Source organism: Sorex fumeus, unplaced genomic scaffold (genome assembly GCF_029834395.1).
Source record: "Sorex fumeus unplaced genomic scaffold, SorFum_2.1 ptg000099l, whole genome shotgun sequence".
NCBI classification, from domain to species: Eukaryota; Metazoa; Chordata; class Mammalia; order Eulipotyphla; family Soricidae; genus Sorex; species Sorex fumeus.
In genome coordinates, this window is record NW_026606156.1 from 8,832,428 (window position 1) to 8,854,015 (window position 21,588).

At 45.6% G+C, this 21,588-nt stretch overlaps 1 protein-coding gene across 1 annotated transcript in view; it reads left to right on the forward strand.

The window, feature by feature from the left end:
- Positions 1–21,588, forward strand: part of TRPC3 (transient receptor potential cation channel subfamily C member 3) — a 60,348-nt gene that overhangs the window by 14,828 nt on the left and 23,932 nt on the right. Inside the window, exons 2-7 of the mRNA XM_056134491.1 lie at positions 3,217–3,988; positions 10,582–10,770; positions 14,607–14,771; positions 17,817–18,033; positions 19,422–19,655; positions 21,199–21,463. Of these exons, the coding sequence (XP_055990466.1) occupies positions 3,221–3,988; positions 10,582–10,770; positions 14,607–14,771; positions 17,817–18,033; positions 19,422–19,655; positions 21,199–21,463 (1,838 nt within the window). The 5' untranslated portion in view covers positions 3,217–3,220. The remainder of the gene's footprint in view (positions 1–3,216; positions 3,989–10,581; positions 10,771–14,606; positions 14,772–17,816; positions 18,034–19,421; positions 19,656–21,198; positions 21,464–21,588) is intronic.

Sequence of the window (21,588 nt, forward strand, 5' to 3'; positions counted from 1 at the left end):
GGAAGTGAAATAGTGCTTTTCTCTTTCCTTTGTTTTTTGCATAGCTTACTTTAGAGCAATGTCTTTTTTGTATACATAGTGGAAGACAGTTAAGGCTATGCTTTTGTATCTTGAGTTGGTTGACTCCTAATAATATTTACTCTTGGGCATCTGCCATATTCACCCTACTTAGGCCTCAGTTGCCTTTAGTTCCTAGCACCCCAAAAGGAGGGCACGCCGTAAGCTACCCTGGCATCAAAAAGGGACAGGCCAAGTGCCATAAAACTTATAATTAGTTAGGAGCACAGTCATGGACAGACTCTGTCATGACCCCAAAAGAAGCAACTGAATGAACCCTGCTGGGGTTAGGAAAGACTAATGTGACCTGAGGACTATAGTCTGGGGTATATAGTGAGATGTCCTAAGGAGAGCCGCCCTTTAAGTTTAATACATCTCTTACTGTGTCCATACAAAATGACTGGAAAAAATGTTAAGAAGTAAATTTAAGATGACTATTTAAATAGATTTAGACTAAGGAAAAGAGAAATATGCCCTTAGATGAAATTTTGCCCTTGGGTGGATCTCCTATCTGGATGGGATTTTGTTCTAGAAGAGCTTCCCTGGAAGGACGGGTTTTTCATATGTTAATTGTGCTACCTCACCTACTTTATTTTATTTTATTTTATTGAACCACCGTGAGATAGTTACAAGCTTTCATGTTTGAGTTTCAATCATACAATGTTCAAACACCCATCCCTGCACCAGTGCACATTCCCCACCACCAATCTCCCCAGTATATTCCTCCTTTCCCACCCTCCCCTTGCCTCCCTGGCAGACAATTTTTCCCATACTTTCTCTCTACTTTGTTGGCATTATGATTTGCAACACAGATACCAAGAGACCATCACTGCTGGTCCTTTATCTACTTTCAGCACACATCTCCCATCCCAACCAATCCTTCCAACCATCATTTTCTTAGTGATCCCTTCTGCATTCCAGCTGCCTCCCTCCCCCCACTACTCATGAGGCAGGCTTCCAACTATGGAGCAATATTCCTGGCCCTTGTGCCTACTGTCCTTGGGTGTCAGTCTCATGTTAAGTTATTTTGTACTCCACAAATGAGTGCAGTCCTTCTATATCTGTCCCTCTCTTTCTGACTCATTTCACTTAGCCTGAAAATTTCCATATCTATCCACTTGTGAGCAAATTTCATGACTTTATCTCTCCTAACATCTGCATAGTATTCCATTGTGTAGATTTACCAAAGTTTCTTTAACCAGTCGTCTGTTCTCGGAAACTTGAGTTACTTCCAGATTCTGGCTATTGTGAGCAGTGCTGCAGTGAACATAAAGGTATAGATGTCATTTCTACTATGCTTTTTTGCATCCTCAGGATATATTCCCAAAAGTGGTATTGCAGGATTATATGGAAGCTCAATTTCTAGTTTTTGAAGGAATGTCTAAATTGTTTTCCAGAAGGGCTGGACCAGTGGGCATTCCCACCAACAGTGAAAGAGCATCCCTTTTTCCCCACATCCACACCAGCACTGGTTGCTTTTGTTCTTTTGAATGTGTACCAGTCTCTGTGGTGTGAGATGATATCTCATTGTTGTTTTGATCTGCATCTCCCTGATGATTAGTGATGTGGAGCATTTTTTTCATGTGCTTTTTGGCCATTTGTATTTCTTTTTTGAGGAAGCTTCTGTTAATTTCTTCTCCCCAACTTTTGATGGGATTGGAGGTTTTTTTCTTGTACAATTCTACTGTCACTGTCACTGTCCTCCCGTTGTTCATTGATTTTCTCGAGCGGGCCCAGTAACGTCTCCATTGTGAGACTTTGTTGTTACTGTGTTTGGCATATCGAATATGTCACGGGTAGCTTGCCAGGCTTTGCCGTGTGGGCGAGATACTCTTGGTAGCTTGCCGGGCTGTCCGAGAGGGGAGGAGGAATCGAACCCGGCCCGGCTGGGCTGGCTGTGTGCAAGGCAAATGCCCTACCACTGTGCTATCGCTCCAGCCCAATTCTACTATTCTCTTGTGTATTCTGGATATTAATCCCTGTTAGAAGGATATTGGGTAAGTATTCTTTCCCATTCTGTGGGCTCTCTCTGTATTTTAGTCACTGTTTCTCTTGAAGTGCAGAAACTTCTTAGTTTGATGTAGTCCCACTTGTTTATGTTTGTTTCCACTTGCTTGGTCAGCACCTCACCTATGTTTAATTGCTACTCCCAACTGTTGAGGTTTTGCTCTTAACTAACAATGTGAAACAGGATGGGCAGAGCAAGACCAGAATGGGGCAGAGAGTAAGATGAGAGTGGGGGAGAGTGAAACTGGATGGAGAGGGTGAAACTGCGTGGGGAGTGGGAGACCTGGATAAGTGGAGTCTGAGTCTGGTATGGAGATGGATGTTGGAATAAATAGCAGCTGGTCACCACCCAGATGGCGACCCTGCTCCCTTCTTCATGCCTCCCGCCCTGGCTGCCAGCCTGGGTAGGGAAGCTGGCTCAAGGCCACCGACTGCTGGTGGTGCACCCTACTTTTTGAACACACAAAAAACCTTTATGATTTTATTAAAAGTTAAATTATACTGGCACAGTTTGTCTTGAAATAAATCCAAATTGAAGCTCGTACTTCGTGGTTGCTAAATCTTATCTGTATTCCTGAAGCCTCAGATCTTGAGTTGTGTTGTTTGGTTGGTTTTGTGAGTGTGGTATAGGGGAGAGGCGTGGACAGTGGTGTCAGGGAACCCAGGGAACTTTAAGAGGAAAAGATCGAAAACCCAAGATCCAGAAAGATGATGGTACTTGGCCTAAAATGCTGGGTCTTTTTTAAAAAACAAAAACATAAAAAAAACAACTGATTTTGTTTAGTTAATTCAGTGACTGGAGAGGTTCTAATCCCGCCTAATTCTTGAACAAATTCACGTTATTTAGGTTTCAAGCCTAGTGCTTTGGGCCAGGTGCTGCCAGCTTCCCCTCCCCAGGTTTTTGAGACGTATAAGAGGCAGTTTGCACTGAGGTCCAGCTCCAGGGCCTGCGGGGGCCAGCGGGTGTCCCGGGGCAGGGGTCCATGCAGCTCCAGGGTCGGGGCCGACGGGTGTCCCGGGACAGGGGTCCCTGCAGCCCCAGGGCCAGTGGGGCCCAGTGGGCGTCCCGGGACAGGGTTCCCTGCAGCTTTAGGGCCGGGGCAGGTGGTGGCTCTGCCAGGAGGGACCCACGAAGCCTGTCTCTGTGTGCAGGTCCATGGAGGGAAGCCCAGCCCAGCGGCGCTCGGCGCTCCCGCGCGAGAAGGGCCGGCGCCAGGCCGTGCGGGGTCCCGCCTTTATGTTTCACGAGCGCGGCACGAGCCTCACGGCCGAGGAGGAGCGTTTTCTGGACGCGGCCGAGTACGGCAACATCCCGGTGGTGCGCAAGATGCTGGAGGACTCGCACTCGCTCAACGTCAACTGCGTGGACTACATGGGCCAGAACGCGCTGCAGCTGGCCGTGGGCAACGAGCACCTGGAGGTCACCGAGCTGCTGCTCAAGAAGGAGAACCTGGCGCGCATCGGCGACGCGCTGCTGCTGGCCATCAGCAAGGGCTACGTGCGCATCGTGGAGGCCATCCTCAACCACCCCGGCTTCGCCGCCAGCGGCCGCCTGACCCTGAGCCCCTGCGAGCAGGAGCTGCAGGACGACGACTTCTACGCCTACGACGAGGACGGCACGCGCTTCTCGCCCGACATCACGCCCATCATCCTGGCGGCGCACTGCCACAAGTACGAGGTGGTGCACATGCTGCTGCTGCGCGGCGCGCGCATCGAGCGCCCGCACGACTACTTCTGCAAGTGCGCCGAGTGCGCCGACCGCCAGCGCCTGGACGCCTTCAGCCACTCGCGCTCCCGGATCAACGCCTACAAGGGGCTGGCCAGCCCGGCCTACCTGTCCCTGTCCAGCGAGGACCCCGTGCTCACCGCCCTGGAGCTCAGCAACGAGCTGGCCAAGCTGGCCAACATCGAGAAGGAGTTCAAGGTGGGCCCCGCCGCGCCCCCGCCCTCCGGGCCAGCAGTAGCCCCTGCACACCGCCGGGGAGGCCAAGGAAGGGGGCCCCCATTCTCATCTTACTCTCCCCCATTCTCATCTTACTCTCTGCCCATTCTGGTCTTGCTCTGCCCATCCTGTTTCACATTGTTAGTCAAGAACAAAACCTCAACAGTTGGGAGTAGCAATTACACCTTCTCCCTTCCAGGTTCTCCCCTTTCTTACGTTTACGGTGATGCCTCGCGTAGCAGTGTCCTTTTGGAAGGCTCCCTTTGCATCCCTCGTTGTGAAAAGTCAAAGGGAACACAAAATGTGCGGGCATCAGTCATTCCGTTCGCATGGCCGTTGTGTGTAACAGTGATAAGCCGCAGACCAGGCCCATCCCAAAGTCAAGGACAGTATGAAGATAATCATTTTTGATGGGCATTATTAATGTGTCATCTTTAATGGGTATTATTAATGTGTCATCTTTCTTTTTTGGACATCATGACCAGGAAAATTGATTCATTAATCATGAACACTTTTTTTTTATTCAGTTGCCACGTCCTTTTCCATGTTTTGGATGAGTCCGTCAAGTCTGTGGCATAGGGGGAGTTCCTGGTTCTGATCAAAACCTGTCAGACTCTTTGAGCTAGCTCTTGTCCTTGTTCTCTACCTGAGAAGTTGGCTGGGAACATTAGTTCCTTGAATAATTCACGAGCCACAAGTACGAGGTAGTGCACATGTTGCTGCTGTCTGGTAACCAGTTTATCACCATTTTAGCATAGTTGTCATTTCAGATCGTAGAAAGTGATTAGACTGTCTTTCAGGTCTTACGAGTTTAAACACTGTTGTGACATTTAACAGCTGCAATCAGCAGTGTGATTGGGGTGAAGAGATCACATGAAAACTAGGATTCTGGGATTTCCAACACAACAAATCCCCTCCATACCCATAACCCTCACCTTGGCCTGGTGGATGTCTGGTCTTGGTATACTTGTAGTTGTTCTTCCAAGACACACTTTTCTGACACAGAAACTCCACGTTTATCTCAATTTTTCAGAAAATTGGGGCCAATTTATAAAAGAAAATAAACAGCCCTTTATTTTTACTCCCTTTAAAGAAGTTCATCTTGTGATGTTTGAAAAGGCTTATTTCCTTGGATCCCCAAATGAACTAGTTTTTAGACAAACTCAAAGCAAATCGTATACTTCTAGTTCTGTTTAGAGAATATAGAAAAACATCCAAACAAAATAGATCTAAATTTACTTTTTTATTTTGACATAGTAATAGCATATAATTGTAAATTTGTTTATTTGCCCCTATTTAAAGTGCATTCAAACTTTATTTCTATGAATTCTTACTTGATAAACAACAGACATCTGTGAAAGAGATTCCACCAGTGGGAGCGATTCCAAGATCATCTTTATTCCTCTCTTAAAAACAGTGAGGCAGAAGGCTTAATGGCGAGTCCTTGCTATGGGACTCCCCATGGAAGCTGGCAAATCCTACCCAGAATGCTTCCAGCGACTCCCTCTCCCCAACTTAACCTGTAATAAGTTTCAAAAGTGGGGAGATACCATAAGACAAAAAATTCCAAGAAAGTAGTTGCTTTAAGATTGCAAACATAAAACATCCAAATACCTAAAGGCATGCAGAGAAAAAATCTTGGGGGACCCTTCGTGGGACCCATGGCCAGCACGGAAGTAGTTGCTGCTGACATGGCCAGGGCCGGCCCTCTCAAGCCCCATCCAGACCCTCTCCATGATTCAGAGCAACCCTTTGCTTCTCCCTCTGGCTGTTCTGGTTCTTCCATGTTCTGAGCCTTCCTTTCACCGGAGCCCTCTTACCTCATGTCCATCTGTTCGGGCTTTCAACATATGGACAGTGTTTCCCTAGTGTTTTGCTGGGCCCTTTACTGGGCAGTGGGGAGAGCAGAGCAGCAGTAGGACCCCTTGCCCACTCTGCGGTGCTATCCAGCTCCTGTTCACAGAGTCTCGGCATACAGTACCACCTGGAAGTGAAAAAGGACCAGTGAGTGTTCCCTCGTGAGGAGAGGAGGTGACACCCTCACCTGTAGTATTTGCGGCTGCCTCTGAGATCTGGACCTGAGTCGCTAATTGCTGTCACAGAACTCTAAGATGAGCCGGCCATTGTGTGAGGTGTGCAGGAGGCAGGTGTGGGCACTGAGGAAGGCCATTTCCCCAGGAGGCCAAGTGTTTCAGACTGGAGATTTGGAGGAGTTAGTGGAGGATGACTTGGTAACAGGTTATTTAAAAAATGTTTGGGTTTGAAAGCACTGTTGACAGAAGGAAGCTGTTTTGAGAAACTGCACATTGAACAGGATGAACTACAGGTAGAAGACCAAATGTCAGTGGCAAAGAAGTCAGTAATCTATTAAGCCTGTGAGACCACAAAATGAAAATTTGTAATTCTTTGCCCCTACCCCTATCCCAAGAAGCATTTTTCTTCCGTGTGGTTGCCTTTCTCTTCTTTCCATAAGTAACCTTAGGTGGTCTCAAAATGCTTTGCTATTCGCTTGGCTCAGAAAATACTACAAAATCATGCAGGTTCAAAGCTTCATGTTCAATCTGAGAACACATGTGAAACTGTCTGTGGCATCCGGGACCTGCATGTCCCCCAAAGCTGCCCAGCCCTGAAAGATCTCACTCTGCAGAAGCAGCCTGTGCCTCTCCCTCTTCACAGTCCTAGAGCTGGTGTGTCCAGGTCAAACAGTGGTGCTGGACATAAGCTGAGTGGCCCAAGAAGGATGCTGACTGCATATACTTAAAAAATGCAGGGTAATGCTAAATTTAAGGGTTTAGATGTAGATTCCCTGATCATTGAGCACAACCAGGTGAACCATGCCCCAAAACATACCCTTTGGTGTGTTTTTCTTGGCTCACAGTCAAATTGACTCTGCCTCAGATCTCTCAGTTTTGTGGAGAAGATCCTTCACAAAGAGAAAATTCTCTCTAAACCACAAGACATATTTGCACAGAAGAAAAAGATACCATAGAAGAAACAGAAGAAGCAAAATATTATGGCCTTGGAATAAACTAGGCATAAAATAACTATAAATATAAGTTATAGGGGGCTGGAGTGATAGTATAGCAGGTAGGGCGTTTGCCTTGCACACGGCTGACCCGGGTTCGATTCCCAGCATCCCATATGGTCCCCCGAGCACCACCAGGAGTAATTCCTGAGTACAGAGCCAGGAGTAACCCCTGAGCATCGCCGGATGTGACCCAAAAAGAAAAATAAATAAATAAATATAAGTTATAAAGACGCAAAGCAACTTTAACTTATAGCACAGGAGGCTGGCAGAAAGAGAAAAAGGGAAATAATCTAAAAGCAAGAGGTATTTTATAGCAAAGAGATTCTCCAGCTGACTCTACAGACTTCCAGGAGAGGACAGCATCTGCAGTCTGGTACAGTGGAGTGCAAGCATGGAGCGCAGGTGAGCTAGGAAATTTAGTCCATTACTTTAAATCTCCGCCACCAGAAAGGTCTTCAGTCAAAATAGATAAAGAGGTCGCTGGAGGTGGGAGATAACAGCAGATAAAGGAAGCCCCTAACCAGTCTCTCTCACGCTCTTCACCCACTGACCTAGGCTCAGACAGAGAGAAGGGCCATGCAAGGTTCTTATGCCCATTCAGATGGCAGCCTCGGGCAGGGTTCTTATGCCCAGATGTAGGACCACACATGGGTGATGCTGGAGACTAAGGAAAGCAGGACAGCAGGCGACTGCCAGGGTACCACCCTAAAGGGGCCCTGCAACAAGATTTCAGACTAAGACAGCATACACTGGATAGAGAACGGTGTAGGGACGGGACCAGACCAGCCGTGGTCCCCAAATGGAGGTGAGCGGACAGTGAGGGACAGGACTTAAGATGTTGTACACTGGACTGGGTATCAGGGGATAGGATGAGTGATGTCCTTTACACAGGTGAAAGGAGATGTCTGAACATTGGGGAGAGACCTGGAACCATCTACTTGAACTGTCTGATAAACTCTAACATAAGCTTCTGAGTTTTGTCTGCAAAACAAACAAACAAACAAAAAAACCACTGTCCTCCTGTTGTTCATTGATTTGCTCAAGCGGGCCCAGTAACATCTCCATTTTGAGACTTGTTGTTACTGTCTTTGGCAGATACTCTCGGTAGCCTGCCGGGTTCTCAGAGAGGGGCGGAGGAATTGAACCCGGCTCAGCCGGGCTGGCTGTGTGTAAGGCAAACGCACTACCGCTGTGCTATCGCTCCAGATTCATTTATAAATTCTGCAGATCTTTTATAAATTCTCAAGAGCCCATGAGCGCAGAAAAAATTCACTTTGGCACTAATCCTGCCTGCCGCGTATTTGGGGTCCCAGTTGAAGAATTTCCTTAGAATAATTTATTTGTGTGTGAGCCCTGAGCTCTCCTGCAGTGCTGACTTGGCCCAAACACATTCTCACAGAGCCTATTGGGAAGTCTTCCCACAAAGTGGGTGGGGTCAGGTAGCAGCTTCGGGGTGTAGGATGCCCACGGGGGCCCAGAACTCAGCCGCTTCCTCTTCAGCTTGAGCAGACCTTGGGACTGCATCCGTACTCTGCAGAGCATCCAGCCAGCCACTTTGTGAATAAGGCAATCACTGAAGACTTCTCAGCACTGAGTTAAGGGAAATCATTGACAGCCTGAGCCTGAGCCGAGCAGCCCAGGAGGTGTGGCTCCCTCTGCAGCCCAGGAGGGTCAAGTGCTTTTCTCCCCACTGCCTTCAACCCCCTCCCATTGTGCTGCTTGAGCACAGAAAACACAATGACCCATGAGTTCAATGAGAGAAAGCACAGTTATCTCAGCTATGAGTGTTTCTGAACTTGGATGACAGATGTTTTCCTGCAGGACCTGCTGAAATGGTTGTAGAATTCATAGTTGTTTGTGCAGCTGGAAGATCACCAGTTAGACCGGACGATTTATAGACCCAGAGTGTTTGAAGATCATCATTTAAGTGATGATTTAAATCATTATTTAAATTTTAAAGGTCATCATTTAAATATGACTACAGAAGTGGTACTAAGTTTTCTTCAAGCATAGAGAATAGCCTCTTTACGTCAGAGAAAAGACCACCCAAATGTTCTAGAGTAGTCTGAACTGAAGTGCATGTTTCATCTGAAAGATGTACCGGAAGGGAGCACAATTTACATACTGTGTATGTAAACAGGATTTAGTGCTTCTACGTGATGGTATAGTAAAATATTTCATTAGTCTTCAAGGAATGGAAAGCTCATGGATATTTAACTTACATCCTGCACAAGAACCAAACCGGTCATTTTATTTATTAGTTGTATGGTACCAACCTGAACGAAAGCCAAGGTGAAGTTTTTATTTATTTTATCTGTTCCCTAATGAGGGGAAAGGATTAACTGCACCTGTTCTTTATCTGAATTTCTGATATCTGGAATGGAAATGATTATAGTTTGGGTAACCTTAAACAGTGTCTCCTCATCTTGTTTATTTGAGTCAATGATGTGCTTTTGCCCATCGAATCAGATTAATTATTTAAGGGGAGAGTTTTAATTACTCATGTCCTTTTAAAAAATGAGACTTTTGGAAGCCTGGAAATTCTGCTGTGCCACATTTTATTTAGTATACACATCTCACAACCTCAGGCTATGTTGAAAGGGAGATTCTGTTTGCCTCAGATGTACCAAATTAGACTATTGTGCATCTAACTTTCTCAGTGGTTTGTTTAGGGGAAGTCATAGAAGTGAGGCTGGGTTCCTGGGAGTGAGACACTTTCTCTCGAGTTGGTCACTGGCTTTAAACTGGACCCAGGAGGCTAGAAGGAACTTCGTTTAGGCCAGGCCTCTTCCTGGTCCAAGTGCCATGTAATATGCTAATGGAATTAAAGACTCATAGGGTATATTTAGCGAGGTGTTAGTTCCAGTAGCCTGGAAATTGCTCTCTTAGGCATCAATATTCTGCAGCCCATGAGAGTTCATTTATGTTTCATTCCTTTCCTTCCACTTTCTCAGGTTCTGGTAGCAGGATCTTCACACAACCCAGGAAAGCCCCTTCTCTCTGCAGGTCTCTGTCCAGCTCTCTCCCTCCCTACAGAACTGTTGTTCCCAAACTCACATCTGAGAGGCAGCTGAGAAGAGCTCCATATTTGTTCATAGGGGTCTAGCACCCAGGTGTTGTGCTAGAGACCTGATCTAGACCTGCGTCATCTCCTGTGAGGCAAGGACAACAAACTCGATGCTTTAGTGTCAAGTGCCAATCTTCTAGGCCAAAGAATGCTTTAGAAATCTTTCCATTTTAGGCAAATTACTATTCCAAAAATGGTCTATTTGACTTCAGATTAATTTTTACAAGAGAACTACAACTCCTTTTGATGCTTAGGCTTTTCAGCATATGCATGTAGCTGGCATTTCTGCACAAGGAACAGAGGCATTGAAGTAAGCACTTCCAGAGCCATGCCCTGGGCCACAGGTCACAGGAGGGCCTGGCTAAGGACAGCCTGGTCTGACTCTAGAGCCCACATGCAGGTGGGGCTGCTGCTGTTCCCCTGGAAGAACCCTCTCCTGACCCGCTGTCCTCACTGTAAACCCTGCCTCTTTTCCTGTAGAATGATTATCGGAAGCTCTCCATGCAGTGCAAAGACTTTGTAGTGGGTGTGCTGGACCTGTGCCGAGATTCAGAAGAGGTGGAAGCTATTCTGAACGGAGACCTGGAATCCACCGAACCTCTGGAACTGCACAGGCATAAAGTCTCTCTCAGTCGTGTCAAGTTGGCCATTAAGTATGAAGTCAAGAAGGTGAGTAATGGGGCTGGAGCAATAGCACAGCGGGTAGGGCATTTTCCTTGCACATGACCGACTCAGGTTCAGTCACCCACACCCAATATGGTCCCCCAAACACTGCCAGGAGTAATTCCTGAGTGCAGAGCAGAAGTAATCCCTGAGCATTGCAGGTGTAACCCAAAGGGAAAAATAAAAGGAAAGTAGTCCCTGCCTCTCAGCAGTCTCACTGTCCCCCCACCCCGCCCTTATCTCAGAGGTGCCAAGCCCAGCGCACCCACATCTTAGCAGTACACAGTTCTGGGACCTTACCGTTGCTTCAAATAAGTAATAAGTAAAGAAGAGCTTTTCCCTTTGTCGAAGAAATTAAGGGAAGAATTGTTTTGAGTCAGATACTTACCTTCAGATCCAGTCTGCTTTTCTGCTTTGTGGGAACTTGAATAGGTCGTACACCTTCACTTTCAGTTCCTCATAGAAAGAGGGTGGTATCTCTTACATGTCTGAGTCTTGATGGAATGTCACTAGATTCAGATGTTTGCAAAGGAATTTTGTACCAAGTTCATTACAGTGTGCTAAGAGAAGCAGCCCGTGCTTTTTTTTTTTTTTTTTTTTTTGGTAAGACTGTTACCTGAATTGTCAGATTAATCCCTGCAGTAACCCTGAGTTACCCTCCTCACTGGTAAAATAGCTGAGATGAGCCGTAAGATCCCACTTACCATGGAAGCCAAGGTTCACCATGCTCTGTGACATTATCTCAGGATACAGCATTAAGCAGTCAAACATGCATTTTCAAGAAATAAAAATTATGATTCCCTTTTACTCTGGTTTGTATGGGGCTTTTGAATAATTCATAGAAAATGTAGCTGTATTTCACTTGTGTTGTTGTTTTTTGTTTGTTTGTTTGTTTGTTTGTTTGGAGGCCACACTCATTTGTTCTTAGGGCTTCCTCGTGGCTCTGCACTTAGGGATCAGTCCTAGCAAGGCTTGGGGGACCATATGGGGAACCAGGGCTTGAATCCAGGTTGACCTCATGCAAGGCAAGTGTTTTGCTCACTGTACTATTATTATGGTCCCACACTTTATGGTTGTTTAAAAAATGAAAATATCATTTGGGAATTTAGTGATGTAGTTCAGTGGTAGATCACTTGCCTTAGATGTGTGAGGCTGTGTTAGGCTCCCAGTTTGATTCCCCAGCATCATGTGGTCCTCCAGTCACTGAAAGAGGGATTCCGGTGCACTGCCAGGTGTCATCCAGAAACAACGCGCAAAATTCAGTTATCTAGATTCCAGTAGCTTATATGTACTAGATAACAATAATGCTTTTATATTATAAGAGAACTTGACCAACCTTATAGAAGAAAGCTGTTATCCGGAATGGAGCCAGTTTTGTCAATGGGTCCATCCAGGTCTGTCATCTCTCTGCAGTATGGTAAGGGTCTTAAGAGGTCAGACCAGGGTTATGGTTATAGACCAAGGTAAGAATGAGTGCTTCTTAGGTACTGGATGGTTGATAAGCTAATGCATATGCAGTGATGTGCAGAGTTTAGTACTTGGTGGCATTCAAGTATTTGGAGCGACACTTTCACATTACAAAATTCCCTCCTGGGATGAGTCCTTACAAGTTCACCCAACAACTGCTGCATGTTTGTTGTAATTGTTCACCACACAGTGCTGGTCCTTAGTGGCAGACTATCACCAGTTTGAGCACAAAGCGCTGCAGTGACACCAGAGACTCATGGCTCTCAGGAGGGTTGGATTAGTAAACTTGTCCAAGCTGTGCATCCAGAAATCTCACCAGAACCAGGTCCAGAACTGACCTTGTGATAGAACTTTGTAGCCCCAGTAGAGAATTCTCTCCCCCGCACATGCTGGATAGAGAGGGAAGCCTGAGTCCTGTCTGTGGTATGTGGCCCTTTCATGTGAGAAGCATTGAAGCTGGGAACAACGTCCACATGTCATGCAACTCTCTTCAGCTGGTATGACTGCAGGAGATTTGGGGGAGGTGAAAAGCCTAAGAGATAAAGGTCATAGCCCATTTCTGAAGTAATTGAAAGGAGAAAAATTCATTTCCTGAAGAGTTTAGCTTTTTTGCCCTAACTTGCTACTTTTGTATTGCCCATTTAATTTTTTCACCAGCGTTTCTTAGGTACTTGTTTTAGCACTTTAAATGTAGCACTGTAGCACTGTCCTCCTGTTGTTCATCAATTTGCTCCAGTGGGCACCAGTAACGTCTCCATGGTGAGGCTTGTTGTTACTATTTTTGGCATATTGAATATGCTATGGGGAGCTTGCCAGGTTCTGCTATGCGGGCGGGATAACTCTCAGTAGCTTGCCAGGCCCTCTGAGAGGGGTGGAGGAATCAAACCCGGGTCGGCTGCATGCGAGGCAAACTCCCTACCCGCTGTGCTATCGCTCTAGCCTAGCACTTTAAATAATGGAAAGAAATATTCATTTGTGCTTTTTAAAATATATTAAATAAAAACAACAATAGCCACAGAGTCAATTAAGAGCTAGAATTTGTAGCATGACAAAAACAAGGACTGGGATTTTAAGACAATCTCTTATTTTCATACTTCCAACTCCCCAGAAAAGCAGACCCTGCAAACACCAAAAACTTACACTCACATCAGACTAGGTGCTTCAGTGTTAATGCTATTGACTGTGGCAGCACAGGGACCCCACCACATCTACTGCTGGCTCACCATGACCCCCAGCAGAGCCTTGCTGTCTGGTCTCCAGGAGGGCCTGAGGGTATTCGAAGAGTGAGCATGTGAATGAGTGAATGGATGAAAGATGAGATAGACTTTTAGGAACTGTTCAGGGGACGAGGGCTTTCACACAGATGGTAGGAAGTTAAAGCAAGAAGGAAATTTCCACAGAGTATGGGCAGAAGTGGAAGTCTGCAGACATTCCCAGCAGGAAACCAAGGAGGTTGTCTCATAGACTCAGGAATCTTCAAGCTGGATTATAGCCACACGTTTTATCCCGAGTCCCAGTCATAATTGTGTTTGTCTTGAAATACCATTTTCAAAACTTAGACCCTTGGAAGAGTAACAGAATCCCGTTTTGGGAGATTTGGTATGTGTGCAGTACCTTGCAAGGATTTCCATGATTAAGGTGAAAAGAACTCAAGAAGATAAAATATGTTTTTACCCAAGGAAATGAGCAAGTGAGGAAAGATAGCATCTTCTTTTTCATACTCGGACTCTCCCAAGCCCTCCTAGTGTGTCTGATTAAAATGAATTCCATTAAGAATTTCAAACTGAGATTTGTTAACATGTTTTCATCCTATGGTTTGGTGGTTGTCAGGCTATCCTCCTGGTCATGGGCAAGAGAGCAGATTTGGGGGAGACTGTAGCCCTCTGCCTCCCTGGGCATGGGTTTGGTTTTGGTTTCTGGTTCTTTTATAATCAGAGTTGATGGGGCACAACACTGGTAGGTGGGAACTGTTTCTCTCCTTGCAGGCAAACTGTCAGAGAAAACCCAGTCCCTGGGGGTTGCTAGGATCCCTTGGAATCCCTAACTAGAACCATTGGAGATGTCCCTGGACATGGAAGCCCCTCTGCCTCCAGAGACATGAGTGTGTCACTGGTCCTTTCTAACAGCTGCATTCTTCTTTTTCATCCTGCTGGTTAGGACACAAAAAGACCTTAATCCTTTTGTGACTAAACACCTTTCCCCCATAATTTAGGGAAATAAGTAATTTCACACCAGCATGATCCTGACAGTTGAATGTCATGAATTGCTGGGAGGGTGCACGAGTGTCTGCAGGTTGGGACCGTCCCTGGGGAATGTAAACTAACAGTTGCAGAAGCCCACCTCCTTCTCTCTCTCTTCTTTCTCTCCTTCCACAGTTTGTGGCCCACCCCAACTGCCAGCAGCAGCTCCTGACCATCTGGTATGAGAATCTCTCAGGCCTGCGGGAACAGACGGTGGCCATCAAGTGTCTGGTGGTGCTAGTTGTGGCACTGGGTCTCCCATTCCTGGCTATCGGCTACTGGATCGCTCCATGCAGCAGGGTATGGCTTTCCTGCTACTTTTGCTCTGCCTTTTCCTGCCACTCGTGCCTCGTTTTCTCTGGGAAGGAAGTGGGAAAAGCTTCCTACTTAGAACCTTGCCAGTTTTGCCTGAGTGTTGATGACCTGAATTCTGCTTTTTAACAACTAGATCTATTCAAAGGATGAAAGCAGCTTTAGTGCCAGGGGGAGAGTCACACTGCTGGGCATGTGATACTCACTTTTAAGACAAAATCCTTGGTGTGCAGAGGGAATGCTGCCCAAGACAGCCCCACTTGTGCTGACTCTAAAAGAGGGTCCCAGGGCTGGGGTGGAGGCATAGGGCAGCTCTGCAGTGAAGGTGCAAAGCAGGAGGGAAGAGGCTCCCTGAGCTTCATCAGGGAGGGTCCGGGGAGGGTTTTTCTGTCTTCCTGTGCCCAGCACCGGATTCTCAACATTTGGGGCTGGCGGGGTTGAAGTGCTTCATCTTGTCCCCTTCTGCCCTCCCTTCTGCTGGTATGGAGTGGATTAAGTTGGGCTGGGGGCTCTACCCAGGATGTGTGTGGTAGTCGTACCACAGTCCGTTTGGAGCAGCAGTTGCTCTGTGACTTTTGATCCCTCCTTGCTCTGTGAACCTAGTCTTGCTTATGATAGGGTTGGCAATGGCACAAATCCTTGCCATTGCTTCAGAGTAGCCCTTGCAGTAAAAGCAGAGTTGAGCATTGGGACCAATTTTGATAACTCAGCCAAGTTTCTTTGACATGTATTATGGAATGTGACCTCAGGATTTTTCAAATACAGAAAGGTGGAGACTAGAAATGAATATGAGAAAGGTTGCTTTAGAGCAAAAATCTTAACCCCACTTGTGACTTCCCTTTCTGGGTGACATGAGTGGACAGTTCAGGCCTGTCTCATTTGGTATACGAGACCCTATAAACCTTGCCTCACAGGGTAGCTCTCCTTTGGATGCTGTGTCCAGGTAAGCAAGCTGCTTTATCCTCATGTGGTTAGAGCTTTAATGACCAACCTCTCAGAACTCAGTCTTGGTAGTTCCTGAGAAATGGCTATGCTGCAGATAGTTCATACCCTCCACAGCTCCCTGCAGTTGTAAGCCCTCCAGAGGCCTGTGCACTGCTGTCCCTACTCTGTGTCCATGGTGGAAAATATAGCATGTGTTCCCTGTGCCATCCTGAAATCCAGATGTACTCTGGTCCTCAGCACACATGGCTACCTGAAGTCATCTCTTGAATGCAGCCTTTGGCATGTTTTAGGGTCATAGACAGAGTGCGAAAGGAGGGATGCCCTGATCAACCTTGGCCCCAGACTGTAGGGAGGGGAAGGACAGGAAGAGAGGAGGGGAGAGGGAGAAGAGAGATGAGAAGCAGTAGGGGCCAGATAGGAGCCAGGTGCAAAGGTGGTGCTAAGGAATGACAGAGCCCAATGTTCAAACCACAGAGTCAACAGCACTGACACCAAGAGGCCTTCATTTTAACAACCCAACTTAGAAAGGTGCCTGTCAGGAGGGCAGGCTGGTGGGGGATACAGGAGAGAACCTAAGAGCATTGGCAGAGGGAAGTTGACACTGATGGGTGGGATCGGTGCTGCAATATTGCACGCCCAAAACTCAACTATGAATTACTTTGTAAACCACAGTGCTTTAATGACAATGAAAAACAGAGGCTCTGAGGGTGTAGAACAGAAAACTTCTGGGATCAGTTCTATCAGATACACCCAGTTTCTGAGCTGTGGATGGACAGGAGGAATTGCTTTTGTTTTCTCTATAACAGACATGGAATTTCAAAGGAGTCACCCTACAACATTTATTAATTGAACTTTAGAAAGCCTTTCGTACTATTTTCATGATTTTTCAAACGCAGAGATCACTTCAAGTTAACCTACTTAAATTTAAAAAAATTATTAAACAAGCATCCATCGATCCCTTCTCTGCTGGGTTAGCAACTCCCATCCTCTTCCTTTCTAGGGACCTCAGATCCACGATCATAATTTACTTCTCTGTTTGTTTTGTCTGCTTAGCTTGTTTTGTCTCCTTGTATCGGACATATGAATGAGATCATCCAATGACTGCTTTCCTCCCTTCTCATTCATTTCACTTAGTCTTATCACCTAGAGAACCTTCTATTTTGGTGCAAATGGTAAAATTTCATTTTTTAAAACTACTTTTTGAATTTTTAATCTATAAATGACAGTTAGAAAAGTTATTAATTATTAAGTTTTAAGTATATAATGTTTCAATACATATCCCTTTACCAGTGTCCACTTCCTTCCACTAAATCTTTCATCTTATGACTGAATACTTTTCCATTGTGTACATAAGACACATGTTTATCCACTCACTTATCGGTTCTTCTATGTACACAGAGGTTTAATTTTTACATATCTTTCTCTTCATTATGATAGCAACAGATAAAATATCTGTCTTGATTCTACTTTCTTGACTTTATCATATAAATGTGAATTAAAATTTACCTTGCTCTAGTAAGTATTTTTTCAATCTCCAAAGGCTTTTTGGTGTGCTACAAACATATCATAAGGGGGCTGGAGCAATAGTACAGCGGGTAGGGCGTTTACCTTGCACGCAGCCAATCTGAGTTTGATTCCCAGCATCCCATAAGGTCCCCCGAGTACCACCAGGAGTAACTCCTGAGTGCAGAGTCAGGAGTAACCCCTTTGCATCGCCGGGTGTGACCCAAAAAGCAAAAAAGAACCCCACATGTCATAAGATTTTAACATAAATCAATAGAGAATTTCATGTTACAAAATTGGAGTTTCTTAGTTTCTAAAATTTTTGGCATTGAATAGTCTTTTATATACAAATAAGATAAATAGTCTATGCCATATGATTTTTAGAAATGCATCTGTTAGTGCTATGATATCCCATGGCAAACTGTTCAGGAACATGTTTGAAGGCTTTTGGAGGAAAAACCAAGAGTCCCTTTATGATGTATTTCTGTTCCTGGATAGAAGCAGTGCCATTTTTCCTCTTGTGTGTTCACTTTCATGTACTGAGGAAGATTTTCTGCAATTAGTTTCCTGTTTGTGTTGTCACAGCTGGGGAAGATTCTGCGTAGCCCGTTCATGAAGTTTGTGGCTCATGCTGCATCCTTCATCATCTTCTTGGGCCTGCTGGTGTTCAATGCCTCTGATCGATTTGAGGGCATCACAACATTGCCCAATATGACCGTCGTGGATTACCCCAAACAGATCTTCAGGGTGAAAACCACCCAGTTCACCTGGACGGAAATGCTCATCATGGTCTGGGTTCTGGGTAAGCCTTGCTCCAAGTTCTATCAAAATAATGCTACAGAACTCTGTGGTTTTCTACTTTAAGTATTGCTATACTTGGCATGACATCATTGCCATCATAAGAGAGGTAGGTAGACTAACAATATTTGACAATTTGAAAATGCTCAAGTATATTCCTTCATGGTGATAACTACTTTTTTGGTAACATGAGCCCAATTATAGATAAACCTTAATCATTGAACAAATAGTACTGTAGCACTGTCCTCCCGTTGTTCATCGATTTGCTTGAGTGGGCACCAGTAATATCTCCATGTCTCCATTGTGAGACTTGTTACTGTTTTTGGCATATTGAATATGCCATGGGGAGATTGCCAGGCTCTGCCGTGCAGGTGGGATACTCTCGGTAGCTTGCCCAGCTCTCGGAGAGGGATGGAGGAATTGAACCCAGGTCAGCTGTGTGCAAGGCAAATGCCCTACATGCTGTGCTATAGCTTCCTATAATGGCCAAATATTTCACTGAAAACTTGTGAAACAATCCCATGGCTACTATCTGATGATTAAAGAACATTTATATTGTTTTAGTTTTAGAACTTAAGAACACTTTCCATTTTCAGAGTGTTCCTTTCCCTCACAATAGCCCCTTTTGGGTTTTTTTTTATTTGTTTTGGAGCTACACCCAGCAGTTCTTAGGGCTGACTCCTGGCTCTGTACTCATGAATCACCCCTTGTAGAGATGGAACCTGGGTTGGTTGCATGTATGAAAAACACCCTATCTGCTGTCCAATCTCTCTGTCCCCATGTCTCTATCAAAGTCAAATTTATTATTAGTGTGAGAAAAAAACCTGTAAGTCCATTGATTTAGCATTTATCTATTGATCACGAATGCAGATCATTTTTATGTTCTCTCAGCTTGACCCTGCTTGCTTCTTAGGGTCTTCTCCATTTACCCCTCACTCACTCCTCTGAGCTCAGTTCGGGTTAAGTTGTCATTTTATGAATGTACTTTGCACTATTATACTTCTTTTCACAAGCCACAGTCTTGCTCCCAGGTGTTGTTTGGCATTTTCACTTTCAGCTGGGCCCACTCAAGGGGTTCCTTGCCAAGAGAAGGCGGTTGGGGAGTGAAAGTGTTTCAGGGGTCTGGGATGGTTTTTGTTGCGAATATACTTGAGCATTTTCAAATTGTTTTGATGGTTGTGTCCCAAGGAATCCTGATGGTGTGAGGACTCAGGCTGTGACCAGAGCCCTTGGGGTTGCCTTGTGCCGCCACACTTTTTCTGCTGCCCTGGATGGAGCTGGCCACACATCTCTGATTTCAGATGGGGCCGCCATGGCTCTTGGGGGCCCCCTAGGGTCTTGCTGAGATAGGGCCGAATGTGGAGTGACACTAACCTGTGGCTGGTATGGCAGGGATGATGTGGTCTGAGTGCAAGGAGCTCTGGCTGGAGGGGCCACGGGAATACATCCTGCAGCTGTGGAATGTGCTGGACTTCGGGATGCTCTCCATCTTCATCGCTGCCTTCACGGCCAGGTTCCTAGCCTTCCTTCAGGCCACCAAGGCACAGCAGTATGTGGACAGTTTTGTCCAGGAGAGCGACCTCAGTGAAGTCACGCTCCCACCAGAGATCCAGTATTTCACGTACGGTGAGTTGTTAGCACAAGTGAGGGGAGGAGGGTCCAGAAAGGTTTAGAGTTGGCTTCCTGGGGGAGGTGTGTTGATGGTGACAGCACAACAGCAGGCACTTTAACCAACCGGGCTGTTTCACACCAAGGCTGTGACTCTCCATTGCTGTGTCCCTTGGTTCTAGTTAATCTGTGCCTCAGAGGTCACATTGTTGAGAAGAAGTTATGGAAAGTGAAAAAATTATGATTCCTAGTACTCTTGGGGTATGAAAGTGTCTGAATGAGGGGTAAGACATGTCCCTGAGAGTAAGGGCTCAGGAGTGTCAGACCTGCTCACAGATGAAGAGAGCAAACATGGAGTGAGGGGGCCCCCCTCTATTTTAATAGAGCAGGTGTGGCTGTGGGTAGGGTTGCCAGCTTAGGCGAATGCAGATATGCTGGAGAGATCCTAAAGAACTACAGTTCCTTCCGTCAGGACAGGAGCCTCGAACCTCAGAGAATTGGACACTTTACCACATGCAGTTAGTGAGCTGGAATGTACGTGCTCAGACAGCAACCAGAGCAGTAAGTCAGTTCCATGGGAGAGGAGAATTTAGCTAGCTGGTACTTTTGTGCCATGATGGTACTTTTGTGTTTTGACTACTTTGATAACCTAGTTATTCAAATTTATTCATACATACACAAACACACACACACAAACACATGCACACATACAATCATTTGGAGGAAAATTTATTAAATCGGGCTTCACTACTTATTGATCACATGTACATTCTGGTCAAGTTTCTAAACTTTCTGGTACTTGGGTTTTGCATCTTAGAAGAGGCTAGTAATGACAATATTTATACACTTGCTAATAGCAGCAAATGCTATTGGTTTCTGTTGTGACTGCAAATGTTCTCAATGCATCCATCTTCTGGGAGCATCCCCATCACCCAGGAAGCCAGAGTTCTCGAGGATGCCCAGGAAAAATCTTTCTGTTTGAGCTAAGTGACCTTGAGGGGCTTAAGTGTCCTCATATAGAATCAACCTTCACAGTATTTGCCCCAGTCATATTTATGTCTTCCAGAAACAAGTTCTGTCACTCAGAGTTACACTGACAGCACCCCTGTGATTCAGAAACACCTTCACTTCCCCTGAGGTTACATTTTGCTTGTCTAATCTGTCAGATGAACTAATTTCCCCATGACATGTGGAAATTAAATCTTGTAACAACAAGTTCCAGGGAGCAGAATAGCTGGTCAGTGAATCCAGTCACTATGGACACTGTTCTGCTGACCCCTGCTCCCTCACAAAGCACCCTCTCCTTTGGATCTGCACTTTATTCTATCTCTGCTCCATGTGAACTTGGCTCATTATCTCAGTGAGTATGTTCCCCACATTGAAAGATTTTCTGTGTGTGGGATTCTTGGTTCTGGTTTTGCATAAAAAACAATGCCCTCAGTTCATCAGATGTAGAGTTATTTCAACGCCCCCACCCCCGATAGAGACTATTTAGATGCTATCTTGCATTATAAGCCACGAACAGAAAGCCTGTCTTCAACTTCTTTCCCTTCTCTTCTAGCCAGAGACAAATGGCTCCCCTCAGACCCTCAGATCATATCTGAAGGTCTCTATGCCATTGCAGTTGTGCTCAGCTTCTCTCGGATCGCCTACATCCTCCCTGCCAATGAGAGCTTTGGACCCTTACAGATCTCTCTCGGGAGAACCGTGAAGGACATATTCAAGTTCATGGTCCTCTTCATCATGGTGTTTCTTGCCTTTATGATCGGCATGTTCATCCTTTATTCTTACTACCTTGGGGCTAAAGTTAATGCTGCTTTTACCACGTAAGTAAAGCATCTTATTAAAGCAATGTGATGGAGAGACAGTCTCACAATTCTAGAAAGGAAAATTTCAGTGATTGTAATAAATACGTTTTCAAAAGCTGAAAAAAAACCAGTGTCTGCTGTGA